Source organism: Balaenoptera physalus (assembly GCF_965194825.1).
Source record: "Balaenoptera physalus genome assembly, chromosome: 3".
Classification (NCBI taxonomy): domain Eukaryota; kingdom Metazoa; phylum Chordata; class Mammalia; order Artiodactyla; family Balaenopteridae; genus Balaenoptera; species Balaenoptera physalus.
The window spans coordinates 115,951,753-115,974,817 of NC_138890.1; the positions used below are offsets into that span (position 1 = coordinate 115,951,753).

The following is a 23,065-nucleotide window of genomic DNA, read 5'->3' on the forward strand; positions in this document are numbered from 1 at the left end:
AGGCACTCCTAGCTTTTCGCTGTGATACATGAATTAATCCTCATAAAGTAGCTATTATTTACCTATTAGAATACTGTTTTAACTAGAGGTTACGTTCCTGCCTGAGGACATTTCATCAGATAGATCATAGGCCGGGATAACAGTTTGTCCTCTTATCTAGGATACAACTCTGCACCTATAATCATTTCAACTAGTAAAAAAGTATGCTTCATGTTTAAAATACACATAAATATTACTATATGTATCACTTCTGCAAAAAGCCCTAGTATACCATAATTTATTCATAAAACATTTAACTATATACTGCCTCAGTGTAACTTTATCATTTCTTTGACCTACGGAAGACTCCTATACTAGCTAAAATAAGTGCTTTTTAATTAGTGATGTTGCTTTATTGCCTTTGAATTTAGGAATTTTTGAAGACGATTTGAATGACTCATTTCCCTCTCAAAATTGGTTCCTAAGAAAATTCAACAATCCCTTCCTTTTCTCTAAATAAAATTTCTCATTATAAGTAGAGGAATTAAAATTATTTCTTTATTCTTATATCATCCTCATAATCATTCTTTAAAGTTTTTGCCATAGCTAAAATACTTATGGGTTTGAAAAGCAAGATAGGCTCACTTTGGTTTAGTTGGTTGATCTTTTCTTTGCCTTTCCCCCCTCACTAGCAGAGTGCCTCCTCTGTGCACTGGAGTCCTGCCATGCTTACCCTGCCGCAGGGTTCAGGAGTCTAAGTGACCAGAGGGCAGAAATAGGAAATGTGGAGCACCCGGGGTCCACCAAACTAAAATTCAGCATCTGGTTTCATTTGTGATGAATGTTGACACTTACTTGTGTCCTTGTGTATAATTAAATGGCTATAAATCAAGGAGCATCTGGATATCTTTTTTTCAGAGAGTGAATCTGGAAGTGAAAGTGGGGAACAAGACGAGGAAGGAGACAGCAGTGAGGACTCCAGTGAGCGCGAGAGTGAGAGTGGAAGTGAGCCGGAGGCAGAAAGCAAAAGAGCGGCCACGAAGAACTCCAAAACCGAAGGAAAAAGGTGAATTATTTTGTCAGAATTTCCTTCAAAAACATTCTGTGGTCTTTTCCCCCGGTCTAACACTGAGTGAGAAAATAAGTGTGTGTGTGTGTGTGTGTGTGTGTTTTTTTCCCAAACAGATTTTAAATCTTGTAATATTAATTTAAAATACTAATTCATATTATTCTCTTACCTGTAATGCTCAGTTTTCATTTTGAACTTGAAAAAATCTTGGGGTTACATTTTGAAAATTGGTGTAACCTTGGAAGGCTGAGTTAAGTGATCAAGCAGTCGGTATGAAACACTTAATTACCTTTTGAAGCAATTTTGCTGAGGGTGAAAATTAAATCCTTCAACACTTTGCCATTATGTAACTAAGACAATTGATTTTTCTAAATAATGTTATATTAAAAAGATTATGATCCAACTATTAGAGTCAGGGGCTGTGAAGGAAGACGGTCATAAGATATTTAAGTGTTAGCACTTTTTAAGATCTCCCATTATCAACAACATTATCATGTATTAAAGTGTCATTAAAATTTTGAGTAATTGGGGCTGATACCTTGGATTGTCTGAGTCTGTTTTCCCCACTGCTGTCAGTGAGTGGCCTCTGCAGACACGATGGCCCTTTCCCTGGGAGCCTGCTGCCCGCGCACTTGATGAGCTTGCAGCCTAGCTCAGTCTTGGCTGACAGCACTGATTGGGGCGCAGTACGCTCTCTGCTCCTTTTATTACAGACAGTAATTAAAGCAGCTCGCCCTGCCACTTCCATAACAAACACAGCATAATGCTCTAATTATGACTTTATTAATTTAAGTCAGGATTTAATGATTTTAAAAGTGATTTATATTGTTTTTCCTGTTCAGAACAAATGAAATCTGTAGGTTAAATTAATACAGGCTTTTCATCATTGCAAAGTTAAAAAGCTAGTTACCAGTAAATTCTTTTCATTAGATTAACATCTGAAACTCTAAGCAGTAAGGTAAACAATAATTACCCATCAAAATTGAGTGATGCAAAGCAAAATAACACTTTTACCTTCAAACTCTTATCTTAAAGGCTAGAAGTTAAATATATTCAGAATCATTCACTTGTTGCAGCAAGCGAGTTACTTGGTTTGTAGTAGCCTTTTCTTAGAAGTTCTTTGCTTCTAATTTAATATCAGAATATCTATAATACATAGTTTATAAAAAGTGTCATTTCTTAGAAAGGGAAGTTATGTTCAGTGCCCTAAATATCCTTTCCAATAGCAAAAATAAATATACTAGAAATTTATAATCATAAATTGTATTAGTTTCATGCTTTTTTTCTTCAGAAATGGACTTTTTTTTTTAACCCATGTTTGAATTTTTAAAAATTGTTTATTATACAAAAGGAAATCTCAGATACATTCTAAACCTTATATTTTTAAGTACATGTTTTAACCATTAAATGGGGGATAATAAATTGCCATTCTTTGCTAGGGGAAGAAAAAACAACAACATACTTTTTAGTCATCAAATATAATTACATGTGCTCTGAGATGTTACCATGACTCCATTTTTAATAAATAGCAATCATATTTCCTCCACAAAATTCAATTCAGGGAAATATCGATTCTTCCCTTGCCTCACCACTCTCCCTCCCCATGTGTTTTTCTGCTTGTCTCTTAGAATTTTTTTTAAAAACTTTGCCAGTATAACTATATGATAATTTTTTAAAGCTAAGGGGCTTTAAGTATCTTCAAAACCACCCTTTAGTAATCATAACTATTTGTGACTAACTTTGAGTTTTATACTCCAAAGTATTTTCATTTGAAGGGAAAGAGTATTGGGTAGTGGAGAAAATATGGTCTTTATAGTAAGACAGACTTGAGTTTAAATTCCAATTCCACCCCTCCTGGCTGTGTGTCCTTGAGCAAGTTACTTAACTTTCCTGAATATTATAGGATAATAATGCGCCCAGTAAGAATATGTTAGAACATCTGAATTAGATAGTTGCTTATGAAGTGCCTAGTAGTCTTTGGCACAAGATAGATTTTTTTTTTTTTAACGAAGTGGATTTTTAGAACAATACACACACACACACACACACACACACACGGTAAAGAGAACTAGACCTTCAAATTTGAGCAAATAAAAAAGACCACAAGGCATCTCTTTTCCCCTGAGAGAAGACCTTTTGGCTATCTTACATGTTTATCTCTTCTTGGAGACCTACTTCCCTTGCCTTCTGCCTGCCTTATTTCTCTTTTTCAACTCATGTGTCTCTTCCTCTAGAAGCGTTCCCACTCTCGGTCAAGTTTGTTTAGATGCTCCTCCAGGTGTTCTCATGACACAGTATACTTTATTACTTATTATTTTCCATGCTTTATTGTCACTGCCAGCTTACTTCTCTGTATCCTCCAATGGACGGTAGACTCTATACGGGAGTACATGGAGATCATCTGTATCTTACTAACCTCTGTTATCCTTAGCACCTAACATAGTGCCAACAATATGGTGGGCAGTCAGTAAATATTTGTTAAGTAAGGGAGCGAGTGAACAAATGAATGAATAGCATCAGCACTTAGGTTTGATCGTTTGGTATTTTAAAACTTTATATCTGATAATCTTACATTTTTAGTAAGACTTAGTACATTAGAAGAATTCTGTTCTGAACTGGTTAACATTTTCTCATATAATATGTTTAAGGGTCACATTAGGGGACATATGTTAATAATTTTCTTGGACAGAAAAATCTATAAAATGCAAGTCTATTTTAGCAAAAGTTGATGTATAAATATTTAAATTTGTTAATGAACACTTAGTATTTTGAAACAGCATTTTAAAATCAGCCTATCTTTGAAGTTGTTAATGTTAGCACCTAATGTGTATTTCTGGTAAATCAAACATTTAATTATTAATTATTTTCTACTTATTATATCATTCAGTGTTATTTTATAACCTTTTGCATTTGAACTGTGTGTGATGTGGTATAATTAGTTTTGAATGGGTTCTGATTTATTTGGTTATAGGTAATACTACCTTCATCATTATTTCATTAACATGTTCTGGAATTTTAAAACCATTTTTACTGTCTTTTTGTACACTAAAAAGAAATGGTTCTCAGTGAAATACACTTCTCTATAAAGATTTTGATTCACAGCCAAAATGGACAAATGGTAACGCTTATCATTTGTTTTTTCAAACTACTTAAACTTGTTTATATAAGTATCTAATATTTCAAAATTTATTATTCTGATTAGTGATTCTGAAGATGTGGATAAGGAAAATGAAAACTCTAAAACTTCAGATTCTTCCAATGCTGAATCTAGTTCAATAGAAGACAGTTCTTCAGATTCTGAATCAGAATCAGAATCTGAAAGTGAATCTGAATCCAGAAAAGTTACTAAGGTAAGAGATTACAAATTTTTGTAACTGAAAATAAATAGTCTTACAGTCTTTTCCCAATTGCGAATAAATATTTCTGAAAATTTGTGTTTTGTTGAGAATCAAGAAACCAGGCAAGGAATTTAATATGTCACTGACAACTAAAACAAACACCATCTTTACTCATCCACACCTGTGATTTCATTTTGTTTTTTTCTGGATTATCGCTTCCCTTATAATTCAGCTCTGCAGAGAAGTTAAAAACTTTTTTTAACCTCACCCTTTCCAGCAAAAATTAGAGACCTCAGTGTTATGAGTATGACATTTTTGTTCTTGGCTGTGATGTAACAAGGGAGACTTTTGCCAAAGGGGAAGTAAAGGGAAGTCACAGAGATAGTATTGAGCAAAGAAATATAAATGTACATGCATCATAAGAAATTGAGACTAATATGCTTTTTAAAAAAATATTAGGCATTTGGATAATAGAATATGTTTAAAGGTTTAATTAAAGAGTATGCATTCTTTAATAGTTAATAAAAATACAATAGCCATATATTTAAAACAAATGCAAGAACCACTTATAACAGAATGATTACGCTTTTTGGTATAATATTTGTAACACCAGAAGTTGTCTGCTTAGCAGCAAAAAAATAAAACCATGAATTGGAAAAGTGTAGTTTTTAATACACAGTTCAGACCTAATACATATCTTTCTGATCTTTAATTATTATTCCCTGCCTATAAATGGATCATGGGGTTGCTAGGTTTCAAATGCAGTGGTTTTTATAAATAAATGTATTATTCCATATGTTGAAAATATGGTCACACCTTGCCCTTTATTGAGTTCAGTTTCTTTTTAACCTACTATATTTTTCATTTATTTGTTTTGGTAACATGAATTTCTTTAATGTCATTTGAGTAGCCAAGTATGAAAATAAATTCATCAAAGTAATAATTGCCCTCCTTCATCCAGAGATTTATTGTTAAAGAATAAGCGTATTTAAAAAAAAAAAAAAAGAACAAGCATGCTTAAAAATTGGCTAGTATCTGTCTTACCTTATTTCAAATATTCTTGAATATTGTAAAACCTATTTGAAACTTGAATTTATATTTAAAACATATCTATGTATAGTATATAATCTAGGATTTTTATTTTTCAAAAATTCACATAAAATCTTAGAGATTTTTAGGTTTATTAATCTGGCCTCTTATAAAAACTTACCACACAGTGAGTTTGATATCCTCTCATTTCCTACTTAAATTACAAAAAGCTTAAGATGTTATTTAAAATAAAGGAGCTTTAGGGCTTCCGTGGTGGCACGGTGGTTAAGAATCCGCCTTCCAGTGCAGGGCGCACGGGTTCGAGCCCTGGTTTGGGAAGATCCCACATGCCGCAGAGCAACTAAGCCCGTGCACCACAACTACTGAGCCTGTGCTCTAGAGCCTGAGAGCCACAACTACTGAGCCACGTGCCACAACTACTGAAGCTCACGCACCTAGAGCCCATGGTCTGCAACAAGAGAAGCCACCGCAATGAGAAGCCCGCGCACCGCAAGGAAGAGTAGCCCCTGCTCGCCACAACTAGAGAAAGCCCGCGTGCAGCAACGAGGACCCAAGGCAGCCAAAAATTAATTAATTAATTAATTAAATTTTTTAAAAACCACTTATTAAAAAATTAATTAAATAAATAAAATAGAGGCGCTTTAGAAATTGAAAATACAACCCAGAATAAGAAATCTGTGTTTTTTAAAATGACCAAACAAGAAATTAAATAATGGGAAGTGGGTGGAATTAAAGTGAGTTGTTCTTATGAAGTTTTGTAGAAGTTGAAAAATTGTAGACTTTAGTGCCTATATAGTGTTGGGCTTTAGGGGACCCCATTAGAATGCCACAGAGGTACCCCAGCTCGGAGATTCAATTTATTTCTTCTTTGGTGTGTTCAATGATCAGATTAAATCTCTTAATAGTTGAAAATATTTTACTGTAGAACAGCAGTATAAAATTTCAAAGTAATGCAGTGAGCCAAGACTCTTGAGAAATTCAGGTTTTACTCACATTGTTGATAGTTTTATGTCTATGTGTTTTGCTTATATAGTTCATTTTCTCTATATTATAATGCCTTTCCTGTCAGTAACAGGCAGATAAGCTTGTTTGTTTTAATTTATATTCTCCACCTTGGAGCCACCATAACTATTTTTTTCTTTCTGTTTCTTTCTGAGTGATTTGAAGTGTACCATGCAATTACAAGTGTACCAGTTTTCTAATAATGGGCAACTCTGTAATTGTAGGAAAGTCCTCTTTGCACCAAGTGTTGTGGCTTCTGCTCTAAATTATGAGTAATGAAGGCAGATGGTGGGTGCTTTACCTTAATTTAGCATGACAGTATGTTAGAGCTGAAAACTCATCTGCCTTAAATCTGCAGCCCAACTAAATCTATACTTTTACTCTCTCTCTTCCTTTTCTTTCACTTGGACAATGTATTTTGGAGCATGAAAATGGGACTTTGAGGATATCTTGAATATATGGCTTTAAAAACAGTTCATTTTATGGTGGTCCTATGAGATAGGTATAATGTTCTCCTTGTTGGAAGATAATATCTTTATGCTTCAGTTTCCTCATGTATAAAGTAGAAATGCTAATACCTACTCTGCTTTTTTCAAGTGCTATTACAAAAAATCAAATGTGAAAGATCAACGTAAAGCCCTGCATAAATATAAAACAGCAGTGTTAACATCTTTTAACTTGAACGTTAATTCCCTGAGAGACCAACAGTATTAGAGTTACAGAACACCAGTGCTAAAAGGAACCGAAAATTTTTTGTAACTCTTATGTCTCCTGCATTTTCCAATTCTTTTTATACCATTCAAGTTAGGAATTAACGTTCAGGTGTGACCCCTTACCTGCAGCCTGTGACCCCATCTACTTTTTGCAGAAGACTGAGCTGATAGTCACTGTAAGCATATCCTACCTCTGTGCTCTCTGACACACAATCTCGATTTACCCTCCTCCTTTTTCTTTGAATGGAGCTTTGAGTAAGCTATCCCTATCCACATAGCCGAGAATAAGTCCTATTTCCTTTTGGCCTTGTTTTGTGGATAATCGTCTGCGTCCATTGTGCCTTCATTCTCTTTTTTCATTAATTTCTCCTCCACCAACCAAAGCACTCAAGGCTTTCCTAGCACCTAAAGAGAGGAGAAGGGAGTGGAAGAGAAAGACAGAATGTGTGAAAGTGAGAGTTCAGAAGAATAATCTAGATATTCTCCAGCCACTACTTTTTAACCCAATTATTTCTTAGTCCCTTTTAAATTGGTGTCTATTCCTATCACTTCCTACAGATATTGTTCTCTGAAAAAGTCAGCCATGATCTTTCTCCAAACCCAGTGACCTTCTCTTAGTTTATCCTTCTCTGTCTTTTTATATGACTATTCCCATACTACTTGAAATTCTCTGCATACTTTTTCTTCTGACTTTTCTGACCCTTTAATCTTTTGGTTGCCTCACTTTTTACCTCCTTCTGACACCCAAGTGTGAACATTGCCCCGAAGTTAGTGCTTATTAGTACACATTTTTTTCGAAAATATTAATTGACATGAATTAATTTAGTCCTTTTTTTCCTCTACAATTTACTGTTGTAAGACTCATTAACTCTTTTTTTTTTTTTAATTAATTAATTTATTTTTGGCTGCATTGGGTCTTTGTTGCCGTGCGCGGGCTTTCTCTAGTTGCGGCGAGCGGGGGCTACTCTTCGTTGCAGTGCGCGGGCTTCTCATTGCGGTGGTTTCTCTTGTTGCGGACCACAGGCTCTAGGTGTGTGGGCTTCAGCAGTTGTGGCTCACGGGCTCTAGAGCATAGGCTCAGTAGTTGTGGCGCATGGGCTTAGTTGCTCTGTGGCATGTGGGATCTTCCTGGACCAGGGCTCGAACCCGTGTCCCCTGCATTGGCAGGTGGATTCTTAACCACTGTGCCACGAGGGAAGTCCCTCACTAACTCTTGTAGCCTCAGCTAAAACATTTATCTGAATTACTTCCATGGTAACATCTCTAGCTAAATCCCTACAACTGTAACTTTTCTTCCCAAATTCAAACCAAATTCTTAGACCTCTTAGGAAATGCTGGTTTCCCAAACCTAATATAGCCCAAAGACATGATCTGTCATTTGGTACCAGCATGCTTTCTGTTCTCCCAGATTTGTAGACCCATAATTGTCCTTGACCCCTCCCTCATCCTACATGTGTACACGGTTGCCAAGTCTTAGAGATCCTGTGTATTATTTTTGATATCTGTTTCTTCTCCTACCACCACCATTGTAGATCACCTCTTCATTACCTTGCCCATAGACCATTGCCTTTTGTCATCCTCAGACACTCCCCCAACCCCAGTCCTTCTCTACAGCTGCAGATTAATTAATTAATTAATTAATTAATCTACAGATTAAGGTCAAAGTTACCTATAATGATGCCTCATTGTTATTTGAGTTCAGTAAACTCCTCAGGCTAGCATGTCCAAACCCACCTTTCCAGTCTTAACCTTCTTTGTGTTCCAATCCCAGTGGACTATTTGTGGTTCTTATGCTATATGCTTTTCTGTTTCTGTGTCTTTGTTCTTCCTTTTACATCATTTCTCTTATTACAGAAAATATAAGCTGAGGAGAAAGTGGCCTTATATCAAGGGTAGTCCCTCCACTTCTAGTTGAGAATGACTGCATGGAATGAAGGATATTACTAACTAGAGGGTATTACTCATGTGAATGGTGTAGGGACAGTCAAGAGGGTGAGAACAACTGTTGAATTGTTTATGTTCCGAAAGTGTCTGTCATTCAGCACCATACCCTAGCATATCCATAAGACACGAAACTGCCGTCATACATTCTGGTGTCATGTTTGTTTGTTTCTGTTATTGATTGGGAGATGTCCTCGTTTGAAGTCAGATATTGTCAGTAATGACCAAAGAAAATTATCTTTCTCTTCAGTTAAAGTTATTTTGATGGGCAAGCATATTTTTCTTTGTAGATGTTCTTTTCTGAACCAAATTTAATAAATATTTTAATGTGAGTCTAATCCTTTTTATGAACTAATTATTTTGCCCTAAACGATACCTGTAACAAAATTAGTTTTAAAAGGTCCGTGTTTTCAGTACTTCACATACTTCACACGGTGTTTAGGAAACTTTTTTTTTTTTTTTTTTTACACAGAAGAGTAGAGAAAAGAATTAGTAATACAGGCTACATTAAATCAGGAAGAGATTTATATCACTTTATCCTGTGTTTTACTGATACAATTAAGTTATATCCTGCTTGTAGTTAAAATTATGTGTTGAACAGATGGTAAAATTTTTATTTAAAATATTTTTTTTAAGTTGCCAGGGTCTTTTTTTCTTTATTGAACCTAGGCTTCAGTGTTTTTATTACCAGCCAGTAAGTTAGAGTGCTCCCACTGACTATAGTTATTTCCACCATCACCTTGTTAGTCCCACTCTTCACACCTTAACTGTGATAGAGTAGTTCTGATTATATCTTCAGTGTCTATGCACCAACTGCTGAAGATTTAGTAAGCCGTGATTAAAAAAATAAAAATTTTAAGTCATAATTGTAATTTATTGTGAATAATTTTATATATTTTCCTTATAAATGTTAACAGCATTTTAATTACATAAACTGTGTATAAAGCATGATAATCTATCAATGGAAAAATAAATATATTTAATATACTTGCACCTAATAGCATTAAGAGTATTTCCATATTTGAATCAAAGATTAATATGTGTACTAGCTTTGGGAAAAATAGTACTGTCTATATATACCTAGCAGTGTTTGAGATGCTCTTGTCAGTGGTTTTTATCACACATTATAGGGATCTCACAAAACTTTGCTAGTCCCTTTTTAAGATGTGCAAAGAAGCTAATTAAATCTTTTACGTGCTCCACGGAGTGGTCACAGGTCTTGTGACTAGTGTACAGATGTCAGTAAATATTAAGATACGCCTCAATAAAAGATCTACCATGTGAAAAATTCTTGGGTATAAAGTAAATATGGGATGTGGTTTGGATAGATTGTGGCTAAGAGTGAAAGGAACTATTTTCTAATCTGATTAGTTTTCTGCCCTACTTGAGAAGTAGGGAACAAGTTTTACTTGTGTTTTTCCAAGTATTTATGATTGTTGCAATTACATAACTTCTGTGAAGATTGTAGAATATTGGTTTTTACTCTGACAATTCAAAGGCTTGCCTCTTTCGATTTATGTCTTTTCCAATTTAGTTCATATTTTAATTTCTTCAGAACAGAAATATCATTTCACTTCAATTGAGATCTTTAAAGCAAAGTGAATGCCATTAAGCAAGCTTTCTTATTGAAGTAGGTATAATCTAATAGGGAAGATTTGTTTAACAGTTTAGACTTCTTTTTAACTTATATAGAAGTCTCAATTTGCTGGCAGTGTACTTTTATTTTAAAGCACAGTGTAAGTGTGAGCCTCAGATTTGTAAAATCAGATGTGTTAGATGACTTGAAGGCAAGAGAGTCATTAAATTGTCTTTGGTTGTTAATTCTAACTGAAAATATTTCATGCAAATACCTTGCCCTGTGAGGCTAGAAATAAGCCTTGAATTTTTGTTGGTTTCAAAGCATAGTGTGGGTTTGACAATCTATACGTACCATTTATCCTGTTTTATAGTTTTAAATTTCAAACCGCTTTATAATGGTTTCCTCTTAGGAAGCATTTTTGATGCTTTTTGTGTCAGATCTTTTCTGCTTGCTTTTTTTTTTTTTTCCAATCAGCATGAAGATGAACATGCGTAATAGATTTTTAAAAATCTTTACAAGGTAAATTATTACATTTTTTGTTTGTGTTATTTGGAGCTTAATAAGTATTTCCAGGATCTTTTATTTATGATTTAAAATGAAATATGTTAAATAGAAATCAGTTTCTTAACCCTGTGACTTTGTATTTCATTTTGGAAATGTTGATGTGTTGAGGTGTATAATCGAATACCATTGAAACAAATGGAGATTTGAGGATGATGAATTGATAACTAGGTATTTTTGTAGTGAGATTTTAAGATCAGTTACTGTTGTCCTTATAAAAGTCTAATACAGTCACTCAGCTGTTAAAAACCTAATCCTCTATTTAAAAAAATATACAGAAACAAATTGTCTATCTTTCTGCCTGATCTCTTCTCAAGTACTAATACAATGGAAACAGTGGGTGATCTGTCAGTGTGTTTGGTTTGTCAATGATGGTTTTGTATAAATATTGGGAGGGTAAGAAATAAAATTCACACAGTAAAATATGATTTCATCTGCCTTTTCTCTGCAGCTCCATGGCTCATGCTGCGGTGTGAAATTCTCATTTTACACACTTTGCAGGCGGAGCACATGAATTATGCATTGAGCAAGAAAAATCTCCTGCCTCAAGTCCTATATGCATTTACCCAGGTTCTGTCTCTATTACCAAGATGAATTGCAAATGGAGAAATGTTTGATGGAATAGGGCTCTTAACTTCTTTGTTTAGAATTCAGATTTTTATTTTTATAGGTAGATCCTTTAAGTATGAACATGTTTTGAACTTACTGTGGATTTTTTTAAATGAAAAATGAAATATAAGAGAGGAATGCCAAACACATCACGAGGCTTTTTATAGCCCTGGTTTGGAATGCAAGGCTTTTTCAATTCGGTAGAAATGACCATTATCTATTGCTAATGTTGTATTTCAGTCGCTGGTTATTTGCTTTACTCAGAAAGTCAATGAAATTCTGTCCTTTTGAGAGCCTTTTTTCTTTTTGTTTTAGACTTCTAATAAGAGATTATGCCAATTTCACATGCAGCTCTGTTCTGTGTTGTATGTGACCTGATGTGTGTTTAATAGATATTGTTACATACTCCTGGCTGTGAAGTAGAAAATAAGGTATATAGACTTGCCTCCAGCTTTAACTTTGTCTTGATTTGATAGGTTTCTTATTTTTCAGGTGGGGTGGTTACATTTCCATAAAGACAGTCATGCACCATTGTAGCTTATAGGAAGCTACACCCATTGTGCTCAGCACAGCATTTTGATAAGTCACATGGTGATAAGCTTTTTCTTATATGTTCTTTCTTCACAGGAATGTTATTCTTGTTGAGATGGCATATTCATTCTGAACCTGTTTCTGTTACTTGCAACTTTTACATTTCAGCTTCAAAACTAACATTTTTTTTTCCAATCCTAGAAATTGTTATTTATTTCAGGTATGGAGAGAGGGGCAAACATTATTTGTTTTGTTTTTAAATAACGAATGAAGATTAAAACCCACCTAGATGCTTTGGAGTTTTCAGTGGCAGAAATAAATATTTTGAAGAAGAAAATCAATGCTGTTGTTTTTAGTAATATGTATTATTGTATGATCCTTGAAAATAATTTTTCTTTATATTGGCATAAGGGAAAAAAGAAGCAGGACTTAAAATCATTTTAAAATGTTACCTGACGTATTATTTGATGTATTGCTTTTGTTCATGTATATACACTGTTGTAAGAGCTCTAAACCGTGTAGACTTTAAATGATGGTAAAGTACATTTTGCTTTAGTGATACCTTTCTGTAGTTAGAGGAATACTTCAAAAATATTTGTAATAATTTACATTAACAATAAGATATAAACTCCTTTGGTAGATTACAAGTTATCTGAAGGCAGTGACTAGACTGTCTGTCTTGGCTGTGTTACTTCCATTGCTTAGCACAGAATCTGTTAAAAATTCTATACACATGTATTGAATGAATGAATGATTGAATAAGTGAACAAAAATGTTTTGGCAAAAAAGTTTTGGCCTTCAATTTGAGAGGTTTAATGTAAAAAAAAGTACACATTATAAAGGTAAGTAACGGTGACCCAGATACATCTATTTAATACCTTAATCCTTGTTGGTCTTTAATTGTTTATAATGCTACCCAGTACTGTGCCTTATTTTTTCTTTTTTCTTTTCTTTTTTTTTTTTAAGGTTACGCATCTTTTCTGAATCTCTAACCGAACTGTGAATACCTCAGGCTTAGGGATCTAGTCCATGGGTATCCACATTTCAAAAATATAGTAGACTGAATAAGCAAATTTGTGGTGGAGGAAGCCCTAATTATGTGCAGAAATGGTTGAATTCTTAGTCTCCCCAAAGGAAAACAGAAAAGAAAGTAAATGAATTCTTTTCAACCCTAAAGAGCAAGAGCCTGAAAATATCATTTATAGATTTTAACGAATACCTTTGGCAAAAGAAGTCTGATGCAACCCAGTGTTGAAATATAAAGTACCTAGTACAATGCCTGTCACAAGCTACATCTCAGAAAGGCTAATCTATCACAAGCCCATTGACAATTTCAGAGCTAAGCATGTATTGTTCAAGCATTTCTTTTTCTTAAATCAACTTGTTTAAAAATTATTTTCGAGAATGTTTGTACATTTTCTACCAAAGAGCCACATTAGATTTTTTTTTAATTTATTTATTTATTTATGGCTGTGTTGGGTCTTCCACATTAGATTTTTATGTTAGCAAAAAGTTGTCAGATTATAAAATTTACTTTTAAATTTTCTTCTGAAGGTCTTTTATAATCTCTAAATAAAAAATATTTTAAAAGAACAGTTTGCATGGTGGAGAAGAAATACCACGTGCCGACTAAAATAAAAATTTTGATTCAAAAAAAAACATTTCACATAACCATATAGAAGCTTATTTTGATTTTTTTTTTTTTTCTTGGAAGACTAAGCAAAGGAAAAAATGTTTGTTTTGAAATGTTAAAAACTACTTCATAGATTTTTTAACTAGAACATGCAATAAATGAAATATTTATTATTTTGTAGGAGAAAGAAAACAAAACAAAGCAAGATAGAAATCCTCTTACCAAAGATGTTTCACTTCTAGATCTAGATGATTGTAAGTATTGAAATTTAAATTTTTTCTTCTGTGCTTACTAATAGTATTTTTCATTTTTATAATATCTTTCATTTACATGTCTCAAAATAATCAACAACTATTATGAAAGACTTATAGATGTGATTAGGCAAGAAAATTTTAAAAGTTATTTCTATTAGTATTTTTTTCCATCATTCAGTATATCAGTTTTGTATCACCTGAATAAATATAATTGGTCAAATAAAAGTGCACCAAATTCATTTTAAGATTTTTTGCTTTAGTAATTTATACTTGCTTTAGCGAGTAATTATCTGTATCTCACAACTTCTACATTTTTAAATGTTGATTATGGAGATCAAGACATCTAACTTAAGGAGGTAGAGAATTAGGAACGTAATTGGAAATGTAAAGGACACCACTGTCTTCTACTTGCCACACTTAGGGTGGGAACAGAGACGAGTACAAACCTTTTGGAATACAGTGTAATTTATACGTATCAATATTTTAACTGCAAAATATCCTTGTCCCAGCAAATTTACTTCTAAGAACTTAGAATCCTACAGATATGCCCACCCAGTATGCAAAGATGTATATGCAGCTCCCTTTAAATTCTCCTGCATTGTGAGAAAGAGATAGTTGGTAGGTAGATTTTGCATTAGAGGAAGAGTAACAACACATGAGATTTCTGCATATTAAACTACTGTCATTTTGCAATATAGTTTTCCTATGCTAGAGGTGAGTTATGTATTTATGTCTTACTCTGTCATAGAGCTGTTCTATTTATATTGTTTACCTGGCCTATTTCCAATAGTCATGGCAAATTCCTACTGTAGAGAAATTAAAATATATAATACTGAGAAATACTTAACAGAGAAATTAAAGATAAAATTGGAGCCAAATTTGAATAATTTTATACCTGTTGGCAAAGATGTTAAAATTTACATCATTTCTCACCTCTTGGCTAAGATTTTTAAAGTAACATCCAGTATTGTTAGGGTTTGGAGAAGCAGGCACCCTACATTTGTTTTTCATAGGCATATAAATAAGTGCAGTTTTTTGAAGTCATTTGAGCAATATCTATCAAAACTTAAATTCCACACACTTTTTGACCTAGCATTTCTTTTCTAGGAATTTATCCTATAGATAAACTAGCAAAATCAGATGTTCCATCCTTGTTTTAGACTCTTTAACTTAATGGCTTAATTTTACACTTAAAGTCCATATTCCTAGGTTTCTAAGACCTTGGGTGATCTGACTCCTGCCTACCTCTTATCCATACAGTTCCTCTGCATTTCTGAAGTATGCCAGGCTCATTCCTGCCAAGGGCCTTTGTTCTGCTGTTTCCCCTGCTAAGAACACTTCTTCCAGATCTTCTGATGGCAAGCTGCTTCTTATCTTTCAAATCTCAGCTCAAAAGTCACCTTCTCTTACACACTTCACGAGTCACTCTTGATTGTCTTCATGGCATTTTTCACTATATGAAATTATCTTAATTATTTGTATTACTTGTTTATTGTCTGTCTTGCTCACTGTTATTCCTAGTACCTAGGACAACACCTGGCAGATAGTGGGTACCCAGTAAATATTTGTTGAATTAATAAAATATGCAAAGGTATGTATAGAAATTTCATTGCAGCATTATTTTTACAGCAGCATCCTGAAAATAAACGAAATGTCTACCAGTAGTCTAATACAACCATTAAGAAAAGTGAGACAAATCTTTATATGCTAGTTATGTTATTATATATATGAAACATTATAAGTTAAAAATAAGACACATGTAGAGTATGACTCCACTTATGTAAAAAAGGAGGAAAAGAGGAACTGTATCCTGCACACAAACACAAATATGATTGTACATCATATATTTCTGGAAGTCTACAGAAGAAACACTTAACAGTGTTAGCTCTGGCCTCTTTGGGATATAAGACTAAATCAGGGACAGAGGAGAGAAAAATACTTCTACTTTGTATCTTTCTGTGACAATGAATATTTTACATTTATTTGTGAAGTTTAAGTTTTAAATTGTAAAATAACAACAGTCAGGCATATTTAAAATGGAATTAAGAGGAAAGGTTACAAGGTACTAGAGTGCACCAGTTCCTTTTCTCCTTGAATTTGACTCTGGATTTCCTGACAGCTAAGGAAAAAAGAGAAAATTGTAAAATTATACAATTTTTATTATTTGATTCTTTTTAAAGCTTTTTTTTTTAATATATAGAAACAAAGTTTTCTTAAATATTAAGTTTTAAGAATTTAAATGTAAGATTTTCATTTTAATTTTAAGGGAAATTTCATCCTAACTTATATTTAACTCAACTCATGGTATATTTCTGTTTGATTTTAATACCTGAGAACTATTTATTTTAAAATCTTTTATAATCTTGCATTTGTCAGAAATGACACTTGAAACTTTTTTTTTTTTTTGGTCAATTTAGCAAATGTTTGTGGATTGTCTGATAAGTGCAAGGTACTTTGCTAGGTGCTAGAACAGATGAATAGAATTTAGTCATACTCTTCCAGAGACTAGAATCTAGTCAGACATAGATACCTGAGCTAGTAGCTATTATGTAAGAGAGATAATAGAGGTGCAAAGTATGGTTAAAATATGAGGAAAGAGACAAAAACCAATTAACAAGCTAAAAGGCCTTCTGGAAGAAGCTTAAAGATAAAAATAAGTGGAGTGTTGTGGGAGAGAAGCATTGTTGATGATGGTTCCTAAAACACTGACTTTGTTATGTGCTACTTATTAGCCTACAATAGTTCTCCATCGTCCATGGCAAGCAGTTTGTTGACCAAAACTAAAAAGTCACTCTCCAGCGGCTTGAGTTCTCTGCTGTGAGAATTAGATTAATTTTGAAGGAAAGGCAGACACACTTCTTACATTTTATCTAATCGTAATCCACAGAGTTGTTTTGTTCAGTACACACTGCATACCAGGAGAACTGCAAGTCCTCAATTTATCTATGTCTTCATTCAGAAAACGTTTATTGAGCACTTGCTATGATCTAGGTAATCTGCTATATACTAGAGATTCTAAATGGACGTAACATTGTCCCTCCCCTCGGAACTCTCCAGGTATCATGGGAGAAACAGATAAGTCAGCCCTTAGATTACCACATTATAAATGAAATGAGAAAGAGATATGCACAGAATGCTGTTAGGTATTGGGGTACCTAACCCACCTAGCTGTAGCAGGATGTAACGGTGGAGCTGAGTATAAGTAAGAATTAGTCAGGCAGTTGGAGGCAAGAGAAGAGAGTGAGGAGAAAAAAGACATGGAGGAGGGAAAGAGCTTGCTACTACCTGAAATAATCATCCTCTCTCTCTAAGGAGGCAGTATAGTTAGCAGCCCTGGCAATAAATTGGCTCTACTATAAAACAGTTCTGTGATTTTAAATAAGTAACTTGATATTTCCTTGCTGCATCTGTTGAGGGGGTGTTATCAGAAGTACAGGCGTTAGTCCTGGCCTGGCCTTTAATCAGTTAAGTGAGTTAATTTGTCTCATTTTATTCATTTGTAAAATGAAAAAAGAATGGCTGAAAAGTTTCTACAGTTCCTTTAGATTTCGAAATTATATGACTCTGTTTCATGGTGTCAGTTGATAATACATTAGAAAATATTTATAGTAGGAGAATATATGGCCTAACAGTAGATAGACTTAGTGACAGAAATACACTTTATTTTTTCCAGACATAGTTTATATTTCTGAAAATTAAAATATCTTTTAGTACCTCATACCATGTGGTTGGTCTCAGTTGGATAAAGCAGCCATCATATTCTGGCATCCTTTTATAGGAAATATAAACCTATGTAATTACACTATTAGTACAACTAACTGAAGTCTTTTTAAAATTTTATCAGCCAACAATAATCATGCCACAAATAAGTCTTATGATCTGTGATGTCATACTGTTGAATAAACTGTAGTAGAGGCAGTAGAGTGGAGTGGCTAAGAGGACAGTGGAGCTAGATTGAGTTTGAATACCGTTTCTATTATTTACTAGCTGTGTGACTTTGGGCAAGTTACTTAATCTCTCTGTGCTTTAGTTGCTTTATCTATAAAATTGGGATAATAGTAATACTTATTAAGAATATTAAGAGGATTAAATGAGTTGATAAATGTAAAAGTACTTAAAACTGTGCTTGGCACATGATGAACATTATATTGATATAAGAGTTAGCTATGATGGAGATGATGATGACACCACAGCAGCAAATTACATTTAAAAAGTTAAATAACTTCATATTAAACCATTATATATTATAATGGTTATATATATTATATATATATATATATATAACCATTATAATGGTTATATATATATATGCAATATATATAACCATTATATATTAAAATGGTTATATATATAACCATTATATATTAAAAGTTTTACTGAGATTTTAAAGCATAACTTTGATCAGAAGAACAATTGTATAATTACTTTATTAAATATACTTTAGTAAAGAAAGTGTTTTGTAGAAAGTTTTAAAAAGAAAAGAAAATGGGTTACCATTCTGACAAATCAGCTCAGATTCTTTTCATGGGCAAATCCCTTTCCCTCCAGATTGGATTGTACTGAGGTACTGTTTCATTATTTGCTTCTTTCTCTTTTTATTGTACACATTCCTTTCCTTGCCATAAATATTCTTTAACAACTTCATTTTTAATGACTGCATGGTTATCCTTTATGTTGTTGTAATAAATCCTATTTAACAAGTTTACTGTTTTGGAAATTAAACTATTGTTTAATTAACTACTATTGTTTCCATTTTTACTGTCATAATCAGTGAGCAACACACATCTTCATAAGTGTATTATTGCATTATCTCCATGACTCTATCCTTAAGATAAATTCCCAGGAGTAGAATTGCTGGGAAAAAGGCTTTGAAGAATTCTGCTGTCTAAAATCGCCTTCCACAAAGTTGGTACCAACTTACACAGTAGTAATATGAGAGTGCCAGATTCCTTTTATCCTTACCAGTCTAGATTTTGTATTTAAAAATTGCCTTTGCCAATTTGATAGGTGGAAATGTTATCTAATTTTAATTTGTATGCCATGTTATTAAAAAAAAAAAACTACATAGAGTCATTTTGTTTCTTACACGTTAAGTTGCCACAGTCAACTGGCTGCAGAATCCAATTTAGGATAAACCTTCAGTGCCAACTTTCATCTTGCCAGACCTGTTAACAGATGTGTAATCATTTGTTTAATGCCAGAGCCTCTGCCTTCTGAAATGATACTAAAAGCTTATCTTTTTTTTTTTTTTTAAGAGTCAAGCTTACCTTTGGTGTGAATTTTTCTTTTCTTGTCCTTTTCTTCTCTATGTCTTTAGCCAAACTAGAGTTGAAATCAGAGGCTATTTCTTACTCAATTTTTATTCCTTATATGATCATCTAATATTTTGGATGGATGGATAGACAAACAAATGAACAAACATGCACTTAGAACCCACCAGAAAAGTTACATGTTGCATGGAAAGGCAACACATTTTGATTCAATTAGAAGAACCAATCTCTAGTCCTATAGTGGTTCTACCATTCACTTGTTTTATGATCTTGCAAGTCTTAATCTCCCTGTGCCTCAGTTTACAATGTCTTTATATAAATACCCTTTCTGCCTGCTCACTGCCATTATCTTACTTCAGTCCTTGTCACATCATGCCTAAACTATTGTAAATTCCTCCTCACTGCCGGCCCGAGTGCTCTTTCCAGTTCTTTAGCCTGTCTCTTACACTGGCCTCTGACTAATCATCCTGCAGTACCATATGTCATATCATTCCTCTTCTTGGTAGATTTTTAATAGTTCTCCTTGGTGTATAGGATAAATCCAACCCCCTTAGCTTTACAGTTTACCACCTCTCAGCCTTTGTTTACATGATCTCATTCAGTAACTAACCAGCTTCAGTAAGTAACCAGCTTCTTCCTTTCCTCTTATTTGAATTCTACCCTTACTTAAAAACTGGGTTTCATTCCCTCCTACTCACCAAGCCTTCTCTTACCACCCTATCCCCATTGATTCTTTTTTTTTTTTTCCGATTCCCTATGGCACTTGCTAATTGTTAGTGGTTTTCAACATGTGTCTAAGGAGACCTGGGCATTTGTAGCAATGCTTCACACTAAGGGCACACTCCTTTAGGAGTGCAAGGGAGCAACCAACGGCTCCACTCCCTCCTCCACCCAATCTCCACTCTGCTTTTTTTATTGTGTATGTTGAGATTTTATTTAAGATTTCCTTTGAAATTTTTCTTCTTTTGGCAGTATCACTTATGGACTGTATTTTTTTTTTCTTCAAGCATGAGTATCTTTTTTTCTCAATTAGGTTTTAAGTCACTTGAAGACAAGGACTGTATCTTGAACTTCTTTGTCTCTCCCTTGCTCTCTTGTTCAAGAAATATTTATTGCTAACTTTATGAATTAACATCTGTTCTGCCTAGCTTACAAGATATTGTGAGACTAAAGTGAGAAAAACATGCTTTGAAAAGTGATGTCATGTGAAGTAAACGTTACTTCCTTTATAGTATTGTTTTAGCCTGAGAACTTGTTGGAAGCTAAAACTTTTTCCACATTTGAATTTTATTTCATTCAACAAACAGTTGAGCAATTACTAAGCACTAAAAGTTAATGTGTCAAAGTCTGCTCACACAGACCAGTAGAAATGAAAATATGTAAAGACACAAATTTGTATTACAAGAGAAGTATGGTTATAGAAGTGTGTCCAAGTATATCTGTGGAACAAATGAGGCACATATAAGCTGTGTTTAAGTGAGTCAGGCTGTGGTTTCCCTCTAAGTGGTATCTTACTGGGTAGAGGTTGCAAGGTGAGCAAGGCAAAGACGTACCTTCTACGTACGATGTACAGGGTTCAAAGACATGAAACAAGATCTTGGGAACTCTTATTTGGTAGAACTAGAACATAGGAGTGGCTGATGAAATTGGCTAGACCTGCCCAGTATGGTGGCCACTGGCCACATGTAGCTATTTAAATTAATTAAAATTTTAAATGCAGTTCTTTGGTCATACTAACCACATTTCAAGAGCACGTTCGGTATATGTGCTAGTGGCCATCATGTTGGACATACAGCCACAGAACATTTCCATCGTCACAGAAAGTTCTATTGGACAGTGCTGAGCTAGATCATAGAGGACCTTGCGCATTTAATTAAGGAGTTGGACTTTTATCTTGTAGGCAATTGTGAGCCTTTGAAGAGTCTTAAGCAAGAGAATAACATGATCAGATTTGCATTTACAAAAGATTTTCAAATTTTTTTTAGAATCAAACATTTCTATATAGCACATAGCTTTTGCTGACAAAGTATAATTAGAAGGGATTAGGTAGTTTGGGCCCCTTATAATTATTACAGTGGAGAATAAAATAGAGAAAGGATTTAATAAGCACCCTTTTAAGACTTATAACTCAACTGGAGAACTCTCTTGAAAGCTTGTTATTTTTACATTAGTCTGAAAAAATGTTTTTTTACCTTCCTCTTTTAGTGAAGTTACTGGGTGATTAATGTTAGTGATAATGTTAGGTGATAAAAATTTTCAAAAACTATTACTCAAGATATTTATATTCTTATTTTGTTATAGGATTTGCCATTATGTTTTGAAAGCTAAGACTAACTGCCATGACTTGATAATAACTTGCCTAAATCAAGATGTTAAATAGAATTGTCATAGATTTATTAATCAAAGTAATTTAATTAAATTTACTAGCAAAATAAAAATGTTGCTTTTAGTAATATGAATTAAATTTTCATGCACATTTGCTAATTTGAGCCTTTTCTTATAGTTAACCCAGCGTCCACTACAGTTGCACTTCCCACCCCAGCTCTTTCTCCAAGCTTGATAGCTGATCTTGAAGGTTTAAACTTGTCAGCTTCTTCATCAGTCATCAGTGTAAGTAATTTTCAAAATACATTAGCTCAGTTTTCAAGTGATGCCATTGCATCTTTTTTATTAAAATGCAAATAATTGAAGTAGATTCTTAGTCTCAAACAGTTCTTCCTCTAACAAGTCTGTTTCAAATCTGACCTTTTAATTTTGTGAACTTTTTTTAATCTTTTTAAAAAAAATTTTATTAGAGTATAGTTGATTTAAATGTTGTGTTAGTTTCAGGTGTACAGCAAAGTGAATCAGTTATACATACATCCTTTAATTTGCTCTGTCCAAACCATTATCATCTCAATTTACTTCTCCTTATTATCCACATTTACTTATCGTGTGTACATTTTTCTCTGGTACTGTTATATATCTCTAACATACAAGGGTTCTTTGCCACATTGAATTAGTTTATATACATAGATTCTGCCATAAAAATTGTTGTCTACATTAACAGACTTTCATTCCCATAATCATTCTATTCCTACAACACTGTTCTTTTATCATAGGCTACTAAAAATACCTGACTGTTTTCATTTAAAAATTCAATATTGTATTTCTCTTTACATTATCTTCATACATTTATTTACATGCCTTGGTGTCCCTAAAAAAATTATTTAATGTTATTTATGGGGTATGACTTGGAATGAGGCAAGAGGCTTGCCTGTCTCAAAATAATGCCCAAACCATCAGCCTGTCGTAGTATCTGAAACTGCAATAATCTTTTTTGTGTTAGCATGATATATCCACTAACCTTTCACTCTAAATCAAGCATGTTGCCTAAGATGCGTAATCTGTCGATATGCTTGACCTCCTATTAATTTGATGTTGGAAATCTGACAAACTAAGAGATAGAACAGTAAGTTCTGATGGGCACACAGGTAGCTTGAATAGATCTGGTGTATCAGTGGTTCCCAGGGCTGGTAGGGCATTGCAGGGTACAT

The 23,065-nt window shown here is 33.6% G+C and overlaps 1 protein-coding gene across 1 annotated transcript in view; it reads left to right on the top strand.

Moving 5' to 3' along the window:
- AP3B1 (adaptor related protein complex 3 subunit beta 1) overlaps nucleotides 1-23,065 on the top strand; it is a 271,201-nt gene that overhangs the window by 172,849 nt on the left and 75,287 nt on the right. Inside the window, exons 19-22 of the mRNA XM_082457114.1 lie at nucleotides 898-1,045; nucleotides 4,251-4,398; nucleotides 14,187-14,259; nucleotides 22,033-22,139. Of these exons, the coding sequence (XP_082313240.1) occupies nucleotides 898-1,045; nucleotides 4,251-4,398; nucleotides 14,187-14,259; nucleotides 22,033-22,139 (476 nt within the window). The remainder of the gene's footprint in view (nucleotides 1-897; nucleotides 1,046-4,250; nucleotides 4,399-14,186; nucleotides 14,260-22,032; nucleotides 22,140-23,065) is intronic.